The sequence below is a fragment of the Rutidosis leptorrhynchoides genome, chromosome 4 (assembly GCF_046630445.1).
Source record: "Rutidosis leptorrhynchoides isolate AG116_Rl617_1_P2 chromosome 4, CSIRO_AGI_Rlap_v1, whole genome shotgun sequence".
In the NCBI taxonomy this organism is placed as follows: Eukaryota; Viridiplantae; Streptophyta; class Magnoliopsida; order Asterales; family Asteraceae; genus Rutidosis; species Rutidosis leptorrhynchoides.
The window spans coordinates 599,554,556-599,565,738 of record NC_092336.1 but is presented as its reverse complement, the minus strand read 5'-3'; the positions used below and the strand labels follow the sequence as shown (position 1 = coordinate 599,565,738).

General features: G+C 35.9%; 3 protein-coding genes across 3 annotated transcripts; 2 read left to right on the top strand and 1 right to left on the bottom strand.

Annotated features, from left to right (window-relative positions):
• The first annotated feature begins 636 nt into the window (after window positions 1–636).
• On the top strand, window positions 637–1,453 carry LOC139903932 (auxin-binding protein ABP19a-like). The gene has a single exon (XM_071885855.1). It carries the CDS (start codon window positions 699–701, stop codon window positions 1,332–1,334), a length of 636 nt encoding a protein of 211 aa, XP_071741956.1. The 5' UTR covers window positions 637–698; the 3' UTR covers window positions 1,335–1,453.
• A 3,059-nt stretch (window positions 1,454–4,512) lies between these two features.
• Window positions 4,513–6,223, top strand: LOC139903931 (protein NODULATION SIGNALING PATHWAY 1-like). Its single transcript, XM_071885854.1, has one exon. The coding sequence runs from the start codon at window positions 4,524–4,526 to the stop codon at window positions 6,165–6,167; it is 1,644 nt and encodes a 547-aa protein (XP_071741955.1). The 5' UTR covers window positions 4,513–4,523; the 3' UTR covers window positions 6,168–6,223.
• A 1,199-nt stretch (window positions 6,224–7,422) lies between these two features.
• Window positions 7,423–9,328, bottom strand: LOC139842951 (cyclin-A1-1-like). The gene is made up of 6 exons (XM_071833047.1): window positions 9,264–9,328; window positions 8,476–8,554; window positions 8,246–8,362; window positions 7,961–8,107; window positions 7,701–7,835; window positions 7,423–7,617 (listed from the first exon to the last, which is right to left on the bottom strand). Exons 1-6 carry the CDS (start codon window positions 9,326–9,328, stop codon window positions 7,423–7,425), a joined length of 738 nt encoding a protein of 245 aa, XP_071689148.1.
• Between the last annotated feature and the right edge of the window lie 1,855 nt (window positions 9,329–11,183).

Here is an 11,183-nt window from a genome sequence, read left to right as displayed (position 1 = left end):
GCTCACCTAATCGGGTTTCCTAACACCATGATCATATAATGCACGTTTATGATAGATTAAATTAATTACTTGACATTGTGTATACATTTGTATGCAGGAATAGAGTCAAGAAGTTTTCTTAACATGGTTAGATCTTGGTATTTCTGCAAAACAGAATCATTTCAACGAATCGATTCATATAATTGTACTTAAAAAAGTCTTCATCGCTACAACTCGCCCACTAAAGTCTAGACATATGTGGCTTCACTCTGTTCAAGTATATACGAAATAAATTTATACAATAAATAAATTATTTTATTTAAAATAAAGAATGTTACATAGAGTTGTCCTTTAACGTTGAGACTTTAGAACCTATACTTGTACTCTATGAGTTACAAAGAAGAGTTAATAGTCATCACTAGACAAATAATAAAGAAATGAATAAACGAACATTAGGAAATCAGTGCCAATATTATATTAATATTTTCTTTACTAAACAAAAAAGGTCTAAAATGTTGTATCTATATACAAGAACATGGAGGTCACTACCAAGCCAGCTTGCCTTTTTCACTTTTTAGACCATATCATCATCTTAAGGTTCTAATTCTTTTGCATGGCTATTTGCACTCCTTATATAAACCAACCCAAACATTGCTTCAAAATCATATCAAATATCTCATCATCAACCATTTAATTCTAATAACATCACACATCCCATTATGAAAATGATCCACATTTTCTTGACCATTTCCTCTCTTTTCATCATCTCAACTAATGCCGCTGTCCAAGACTTTTGTGTCGCAGACCTAAAAGCGCCCGAAAGCCCCGCAGGCTATTCTTGCAAACCGGAAACAATAGTCACCGTTGATGACTTCGTCTCAACGAGCTTAAGGTCCTCAGGCAACACGTCCAATATCATCAAAGCAGCCGTCAGTCCAGCATTTGCAGCCCAACTTCCGGGCTTAAATGGGCTTGGTCTCTCAATAGCTAGATTGGACATAGCCGTAGGTGGCGTGGTCCCAATGCACACTCACCCGGGTGGTTCTGAGCTCCTTCTGGTGACACAAGGGTTTATTCAGGCCGGTTTTATCTCATCAGCTAACACGGTTTACGTTAAGACCTTAAAGAAGGGTGATCTCATGGTTTTCCCACAAGGGTTGTTGCATTTTCAAGTGAATGCAGGAGGTGTTACCGCCGTTGCGTACGCAAGTTTCAGCAGCGCGTCACCTGGTTTACAAATTCTTGATTTCGCTTTGTTTGCAAACGATTTGCCTTCGAAGTTGGTTGAAACTACTACTTTTCTTCCAGATGCTACAGTGAAGGCTCTCAAGGCTGTTCTTGGTGGAACCGGCTAATTGTGTTGCATGCTAATTTCAAGTACTCACTATTCTTTTTTTGTTGATTAATCACCTGTCTTTTTTTGTGTTTGTCATCAATAAACTAATGATCATGACATTCACTAATTTAATGTAATTGTTTCAATATCAGTTTCTTTTCTCTGATATTCTTTTTTGAACTCGCGTAACTTAATACTTAAAATGACTTTATATATACAAACGATAACCACAAAAAGGGCGAGACAACCTGGTTAATTCAATTCAATGGTCATGGTGAAGCTTATAAATGGCAATCTGGTTGGTTAACGGGTTTGGGTCAAAACGAGTCAACCTGGCAGGTCAAGAAGAGACGCAAACTCTAAACTTGACATAATGTTTTAACGGATAAAGGATGAATTTGTTAAAGAAAACAAATCATAATACGACCACAATAAATAGTTTAGGTACCCGGAGTTAAAAAAAAATTGAATGTACCTGATTCCGGACTTAAAAAAATAATAAAGCCCTGTTTGACTCACGCGTGTCTAAATTCAATTCCAATTCCAATTCCGCCGGAATCCCACTGGATTCCGTGAGACAAACGGGGCCTAAGGAATTACAGCGCTACATGATTGCGTTTTACTCAATTAGTTCATTCTGGTGACTAGAAAGATACCATATCCGGATATTTAACTTCAGTGGTCACAATGTTAACTTATCCACTTTAAGATGCCAAATAATTGGCTCACTGATGACCTTGCACTGTGCCAAATTTTCTGGCAGCTAATTTTAATACTACCATATTTATTAGTATTTCTACAAAGAGCGAATGTCGAAATACTCAAATACCTGATTGGCGTTGTGGGTTACGACTTAAGGGCCTGTTTACTTTTAAATTAATGGGCTAAAAATCTTATTCGGTCACCAAATTAGGTTGTTTACTTACGACTTATTTTATTTGATTAATTGAGTGAATGACTTTCTGATACACCATCAAAAGTGGTGTCCTCCCTATCTTGCCATCTATTTGGCCATATTGCCCTCAAACCCTAAAGACATTATAAATCACTAATTAAAAATTCGGTAGAGCAATTCAATCAAAGCCTCCATCCTTGATTTTTTTCACCGATGAATCATAACCACGAATCTCGCATCATCAATAAAAGGTAAGTTTTTTCTTTTTAGGTTTTTAATTTGGGGTTTTTTGTTCCTTTGAAGCGAGAGCAAGGAGTTTTTTAGGAATTGATTTGGTTTTGTGTTAAAAGTGAACCAATAGATTAGCTGGGCTTTTAGTTGAAGGTTTTTTTAACCGTAATGTATTCAGTCGGGCTTTGTATCGGAGTTTTTTTTTTTTTTTTTTTTTTTTTGTTGTTGTTGTTGTTGTTGTTGTTGTTGTTGGTTATGAACTGAGTTTTCTACTCAAAGTACATGAAATGCTTGAAATGCTAATTTGTTCAGTTAACCCAATACCAAAATTGTTGACCCGTATTTACGTTTCTACATGTATTTAAGATGGATGGTTCAATTTGATGAAACATTCTTATTTATATATATTCATAGGTGAACTGAAATTGAATAAATATACAGTGTTTGTGAAATGGAGTTGTTTGGTTAATGGAGTAAATATAAATGGTTGCAAGATAGTAAACATATAAATGTGGTGATTGCTTGTTTCGCGATACACAATTTTATTAGAAAATGGAATATTTATGACAAGTATTTTATGGAGTGCGACGAAGATACTCTTTTTGACAATGATGAACAACCCGAAGGAGATGGAGAAGAAGCACCTGATGGAACATATGATGATGCTCAAAATTCGCAATATATGGCTAATTTGCGTGATGAAATTGCTCAAAATTTAGAGCAAGGGACTTGAATATTGAAGTAGTAAGTTAACTGTTAAAGTACTTCTTTGCTCTATTTTGTTGATATATATATTTGGCTACTATTTTGAAGACTGAGAAATTTAAGTTGAAGTATCTTGCAGAAGTTTTTTTAAAAGACTTTCAACTTGTATTATATAAAAAGTGTATTTTCTTTTAGTAGTGCAACTATATCTTATCATTTGGATATATGTAAAGTTATTACAACTGTATTTTGAATATTTATTGTCCTTCATTATCTCTTCATTACCTACAGCGTATATGTCATCTACCTCTGTTTCATAATTAATTTGAGGTAAAATTATAGCATAAGGGTAATATTGTCATTTTTATCATTCAGACTATTTAAGCAAAATAAGTAAACAGGATAATTTATTCAGTGATTATTATATATAGTCATTCAATATCTATAATGTCATCTTTATCCATATATGACTTAATGGAAAAAAAAAAAAGTAAACAAGCCCTAAGTTACAACAGTAATGTGACAATACATAGTATAACATCATACATAACAATTATACATCTGTCCATATTGGTTTTAAGTGGATTAATACAAATAAACACAATTTGCCAAAAGAAAATAATATCACTTCAACTACATTATTAAATTATACAGATAAGACTGAATCAAACAGCCTGCAAGTCACCAAAGTGAATATTTCCAACATAAACTGCTTATTTAAGTTGCACATTTCTATTTTAATACAGTATCTTCTAGAATATACCTAGTTTGTTGAATTTATTAAATAAGAAAACATTTAAAAACCTGAAGCCTTTCCTATGTCATAACTTTTTTCATCATTTAAGAAATGATTTCCACATAGCTAGGGTGAGTTTTTTTTAGTAGAGAAAAAGTCAATTGTGATGTTAAGCCAATCTTAAATTTAATCAATTTTTAAATCCTCTAAACCAAAACCTCATGCCCTAATCTCAAGATTATAAAGGTCCACTTGTATAATATTCCGTTTTGTAAACCCGACAAGTTTTGATCATAAAAACATGCCAAACATTGTTTATTACCTAATACGACATGAACTAGTAAACTAAACAAGAACAACTCTTTTTAATCCTACAAGAAAACAGAATTGCCGTCTTTGATTACATTTTTTAATTAAATTAAAAGGTCTCTAAAAGTTTTCTGTCAACTCTAATTATGCGATTTAATTAACTAATAAACAACATACATACAAAGTACTCAAATAATACAACATGTCTTCCAAAAAACAGCACATCTGCAGTACATGTATTATGCCTATAAAACCATATCACCACTTCCAATATATTCTCAACCTCCTATACTTAAAAACCATCACATTATTCTCTTATTTATAAACCAAAAATGATGAAGCAAGACTCATTGTTCTTTCCTTGTTTTCCCCTAAACACAACCTTAATGTCGGATCCAACAACGTTGTTTGATGAACCCTATCCAGACATGGACTCGGGTCACATCTTGACCTGGTTAGAAGATTCAATGCCGCAGTTGCCATTGATCCTAGACGATCTATATGGCTCGACGGATATCAGTATCGATAATTGGTGGGGCCCGGACCTTTTTGATGCTAATACTATCTCTATTTCTAATTCTGAAGACAATTTAAACAGTACTTTCAGCAGTACAATTGTTTCACCACCCATTAATTCTGTTATTAGTTTCTATGATCAACCACAAGAGAAGGTTTTGGAGTCTGATGTGTCAAAAAAACGAAAAGCACAAGAAGATCGTACGCTGGCCCCACAAGCGAAAAGATCCGTTGGAAACAAGAAAGGAACAAGCAAATCGATAAAGGATAAAAATATTATTAGTGGAAACAATAAAGACGGTCGATGGGCTGAGCAGCTGCTGAATCCGTGTGCGATAGCGATTGCCAATGGAAACGTGACACGTGTCCAACACCTTTTATTCGTTCTCCAAGAACTCGCTTCACCAACTGGAGACGCTAATTATAGGCTAGCTTCTCACGGGATGCAAGCCCTTCTTCGACACCTGTCATCTGCCACCAACAAGCCTGCAAAGGAAGTGGGCCCCACCATGACTTTCGCCACGTCAACACCTAAATTCTTCCAACGATCTTTAATAAACTTTAACGACATCAATCCATGGTTCACAATCCCAAACAACATTGCAAACAACGCGATCCTTCAAATCTTATCAGAACAAGATCATATCAACGCCTCGTGTAACAAGACTCTTCACATACTCGATATTGGGATCTCTCACGGATTTCAGTGGCCCACACTTTTAGAAGCGTTAAGTCGAAGACCAGGGGGCCCACCACCGTTGGTTCGCCTTACTGTGGTCCCACCAACACCTGATAATAATCAAATTCCCTTTGCAAACTGTCCAACTGGTTACGATTTCGCCTCAAACATCCTCCGTTATGCTAATGACGTTAACGTGAATTTAAAAATCAACAAACTCGACAACTGTCCTTTACAAAATTTAGATGCGCAAATCATAGATTCATGTCCAGACGAAACATTAATCGTATGCGCTCAGTTTAGATTACACAACCTCAACCATAACAAACCCAACACCAGAACCCAATTCTTGACACAATTACGAAGTATGAAACCTAAAGGAGTGATATTAAGTGACAACAACATGGACTGCAGCTGCCAGTATTGCAACAAATTCGACGCGCGATTTTCACAAAGTTTAGATCACTTGTGGAGCTTTTTGGACTCAACCAGTATAGCGTTTAAAGGACGAGATATGGAAGAAAGGAAACTTCTAGAAGGAGAAGCTGCAAAAGTACTAATCAACACATGTGAAATGAATGAAAAGCAAGAAAAATGGGGAGAACGAATGAATAGTGTCGGGTTTGTAGATAACGCTTTTTCTGACGATGTTGTGGATCAAGCACGAGCGTTGTTGAAAAAATATGATAGTCACTGGGAAATGAGAGTTGGCGAAAAAGATGGATCGGTGGGCTTATGGTGGAAAGGACAACCAGTTTCGTTTAGTTCGCTATGGAAGTAGATGCATAAACTAGATAAAATCGTAGAACGATTATTAGTAGAATAATAAGTCTTTATTGTAATGTTTTTGTACCAAGTGGTTTTGACTCTTCTGTGTATATGTCATGGAATGAGCAAAACTAAGACTCGTAACAGTTTAGCTGCAGTTCGCGTTATCATTTGTCAGATTGTTACTAATGAATTCATATAGAAAGAGATAACAAAATCGCCTAAATTATGTTGGAATATACTAAAGGCAAATATTTGATAGACTACAGATCAAAGTGAGTGACCCAAGTTGAGCCAGGCAATTCATCGAACACCTTCTATGCATAGCCCCACTTGTTAGAAGTAATAACGTCAGCAGCAAAAAGGTATTTTTTGTATAATATGGATTATTTTGATTTGTTATGCAATGCAATTGTCTGATCGATGTACAATTGAGCGTCTAAACGTCATTGATTGATTAAATAAAGATGTAAAGATTGAAATGAAACTAGCAAGTAGGACAAATACTAAAGTCCAAGTTCTTAAAAACTAGTGTATTAATCTTCTTCCATCTTTGACTCTGAATGTATGAAAAGTAATGACGAAAATGAAATGGATGGTTTAGCCCGCCGAATACAAAATTCAGAATATTTTTGTTCAACCCATTTGAAATTATTATGTCATTGGTTACGTCAACTTATTTGGCAAAATAAGTGATGATTACTTACTTGTGATCAAAATTTCAAAATGATAATTGCAGCATTGAAAAAAGAAGTTTGTTTTTAGGAACTGTAACACAGAAAACATAAACAACAAGAACAGATTAAGTAGAAAATGTTACTAACGACAGTCTGTATTCATACCTTGTTGACATTTGGTTTGCTGCACGCGATGAACTTCAGTTAACCAGAAAATGTGTCCTGAAATGAAGGTTCTATTTATTTATAAACAGGTGGTGGTTCCAAAGTTACAAACTTCAGACATATAAGAAAACACAGATTAATACTTCAATCATAGAAGGTAAATTCTCCAATCACAGGAGATCAAAACTAAGAAACCAAAACCGTTTACAAAGAAGAAACGAAAAGAAACAATCTACAATCACTCACACTCAGATCAATCTCACAAGTTCATGAAAGATTATGAACTTAATGACTCAACTCAAGAACAGTGATTCAATCTCAAAACCCTAATCGAACGAGAGAGAAAGAGTAGATGAATATAAAAATAAATTAAAAAACCTAAATACGGTGAATAAATAAACTCCCTTCTTTGGAGATACGATGTTCTTATCTTTTGAAGCTACGGTGTTTTTTGGCTGCACCATTTGGAAATTTATACATAGCATCTCCATCCAAGACAACGCTGTTGAGATCTTCTTGCTGCTTCGATCTATCAATTACTAGCTGAGCTGTGCTGATATTGTGAAAATGCTCAAATGGTATCGATGGAGGACAAGAATACTTGTCTGCTACGCACTTGTACTGTTGTGTCACATATAACCAAAATCAATTCAAATTGTTTTTCATGTAATAATTATTAAAGGGAGAGAAGTAAGCAACCTAACCTTATCTTTATGGTACTTTTCTCTGATTTCTGGCAATATGGGTTTTGGGCATTCAGTAACAAGTGCATGTAGAGCTTTTACACACTCGTATAAATCTGATGGTTGGTAGTGAGTATAATCCCTTAAAGTCGAATTCTGTTGAATATTATCCATTATATGTAACAGTTTATTCAAAAACTTTTAACACAACAATCAAACCAAGACTAAACAAACGTAAAAGAAATCCAGAAATGAATGAGTGCAGGTAGTCAGGTACGTACCCAAGGTTTGTGTGATGGAAAAAGCACATATCTTGCTAAGAAAATAGCAGATGCAGCAATAAGAGAAGGAGGATAACGAAGCATATCATACTCCAAAAGAGAGAATTCAGATATGTAGTATGCCAAACACTTTAAAGGAACCTTCTCCTGTTGTTGATATATATAGTAAAACAATATCATCATCATTTGATTTGATTTGATTTATCTATCTCCTTAAAAGTAATAAAACTTAATTATTTGACAACACAACCTACATTAAAAAAAAATGTCATCAACTTATAGTACCTCCTCTTTTACACCTTGAGCAGCAACACGAACAAATCTACTCAAAACAGATACAACGGTTACGACAAACAAATCAAAATCCAAGGTTTCCAGAACCAAATCTTGCATTTTCTCTACCTGCAACAGTCAGTCAATGCACTTAGTCGGAAAAAAACAACCTGCCCCCCTCTTCAATGCAGACACAGAAGCCTAACACACACACACACACACACACACACACACACACATACCACGTCTTCATCAGAGTAGTAGTCGGGACACAAGTCGAAGAAGAGTTTCATTTTGGGTGGATATATCTCCTCCAAATTCCTGGAAAATATGTTTAAAACTGATCAATCAGATTATGATGTGAACATAAAATTATTAAAAAAAAAATCCATTATCATAGGATAGGAGAAATGTGATGTGATGATAGATGTCTTACGAAGTTATCATCAGGCAGGCCACAACCCAATCCAACAAATTCAACAAATTTACAACCCAATCCCACAATCCTATCACCACCCCGTTCTTCGTATGTGGAAGCGGTGGTCGAGAACTGCCCAACTCAGGCGAAACAAACAAATGAGGGCCAACATAGGCAACGACATGAAAAGGAGAAACGAATCTGCACGGTGTTCCTTGGAAACATTGCTAGATCCACAAACCCTATGACGATTAATTAGTACTGCTTTCAGGAAATTCGGTTGGATCCTGAATATTGCATGGAGGAATGGAAGAAACTTTGCTTTTGTAAAATTTGCAACTTTTGATCAAGCTTCTGCTGCAATTAATAACATGAATGGGAGAATGCTACAGGGCAATTGTCTGAGAATGGGCTTTGCAAAATTTGATAAGTTTCACTATAATCAGATGAACGATAATAGAAGAGAGATGTCGTATTCCTCTAGAAGGGATTATACACATATGACAATTCAACTTCAACTAAATGAAGAGATTAGCTAGGGTATGAACCGAACAGCGTTGATAATCGATAAAGTTGAGTTCTCAAAACCAAAACTTGTTGAGTGGCTTATACATCGAAGTGCCACGATCGATAAATGCTCGCAATGGGGGCAAGTATGGTGTTATCGTGCGGTGCATAGATAATGCTAGTTTCCAAAACATGTGTAGTGGTCCGATTCAAAGATGTAGCAAAGGAGAATTTCTGAAGGTGATTCTGATGATTGATAGAAGAGGAAGGTTTTCAAGGGCCACTTGGATTGAAATACGAGGCATTCCCGTTGATTATGGGGGCATGGAGAATGTATCGTCGGTGTTTCGGGAATGGGGGGAAACTTTGTATATATCCAAGACATCGTATGATCTTACAAAAGATGAATCTTTATTCGTCTTTGTGGATACTCGTGAAGCTAAACACATTGATAAAGAAATTATCGCTGAATTAAAAGATAAGCGAAGAGTGAAAATATGGGTACATGAAGTGGGTTGTGATTTCAATCCAATTGAGCACATTGACGCAGATGACAATGATGAGTACATGGATAGCATCAATAATGCTATTAGGGTTAATGGCAATCAGGAGATGGGGAATATGAATTCAAAAGATAATCAAGCTCCGAATATGGTGGATGAGGGTGTCGACGGTCTGGAGTCACCGGAAAAAGAACCGTCAACTCCGGTCAGGCTGTTAGAAGAAGATAACGGCAATGGTCAATCAAATTTTGATTATCAATATTCAAACGGGCATCAAGCTGGGACCAATGGTTAATAGCAGTGACCCCAATTCAAGTTTGAATTTACACATTTATGAAAAGTACAAGGGGTCTGTATTGAAGAAAAACTCGAGCAGTGTGCCAGTAAAGATGGAGGAGAATAGACCTTTTGTAGAAAGGGTACCAAACAATCTTAAAATAAATCTTGAAACCTCATTTAGGGTGGCTGATAGACTTACAACCTATGGTGACTCTTCTGTACCCGAGAATGCAGCTAAAAGTTCTTTTGTTTCCCCTAGTAAGGATAAGCCCAATCCCACTTTTATAGTTGATGATGGGTGTTTACCAACAAGATTTTCACATGCGCATGAGTGCCCTACTTTAGATTGCCGATCATCGTGTACTATTTACAAAAAAACTCTCTAAAATCAAAGGCTATTTCCAAGAAGGATGCGGTTGTAGGAGCCCATCGTAGTCCTTCAAAAGGAAACAAGAGGAAGAAGTTAAAGGCAAGGGAATTAGTTGATGAAGTAGAGGCTGAGTCGCATGACAGATCAGAGGATGAAGAAGAAGAGAATGGGCAAGTTGAACATTCTGTGAAATTTGCAAGAAAACCAATAATAAGGGAATCGGCTCAAATACATTTTTTTTTTTTTTTTTAGTTTTATTTCAAAATACATTTTTTGTAAAAAAATTGTCTTTTTATACCATTGGTTAGACCAAAGTGTTGGTCGACCACCATATACCTTGGTCGACCACCTCATTTTTCAAGGTGGTCGACCAAGCTTCATTGAGGTCTCGGTCGACTACTGTGTATTCATGGTCGACTACCTCTCATATTTTCATGGTCGACTACCCCCACAAAAAATAACGCGGGCGACCCAAATGGTGGTCGACTACCCAAATGTGTTTGTCTTTTTACCAAATGGGTAGTCGGCCACCATTTGGGTCGCCCGCGTTATTTTTTGTGGGGGTAGTCGACCATGAAAATATGAGAGGTAGTCGACCGTGTTTACACAATAGTCGACCGAGAACTCAATGAAGCTTGGTCGACCACCTTGAAAAATGAGGTGGTCGACCAAGGTATATGGTGATCGACCAACACTTTGGTCTACCCAATGGTGTAAAAAGACAATTTTTTTACAAAAAGTGTATTTTGAAATAAAACTTAAAAAAAAAAGTGTATTTGAGCCAATTTCCCAACCAATAAAGGTTAGTGGGAAGATATTAAATCCTAAAAAAGTCTTAATGGTAAAAACAATTTGGAGGTATTTATCAATTTC

Coding starts and splice junctions, on each gene's coding strand:
- LOC139842951 (XM_071833047.1), bottom strand. CDS start 9,328: ATGCACCGCACGATAACACCATACTTGCCCCCATTGCGAGCATTTATC. Junction 8,363..8,475: donor ACTACTCTGATGAAGACGTG/GTATGTGTGTGT, acceptor TGACTGTTGCAG/GTAGAGAAAATGCAAGATTT. Junction 8,108..8,245: donor CTCAAGGTGTAAAAGAGGAG/GTACTATAAGTT, acceptor TATCAACAACAG/GAGAAGGTTCCTTTAAAGTG.
- LOC139903931 (XM_071885854.1), top strand. CDS start 4,524: ATGATGAAGCAAGACTCATTGTTCTTTCCTTGTTTTCCCCTAAACACA.
- LOC139903932 (XM_071885855.1), top strand. CDS start 699: ATGAAAATGATCCACATTTTCTTGACCATTTCCTCTCTTTTCATCATC.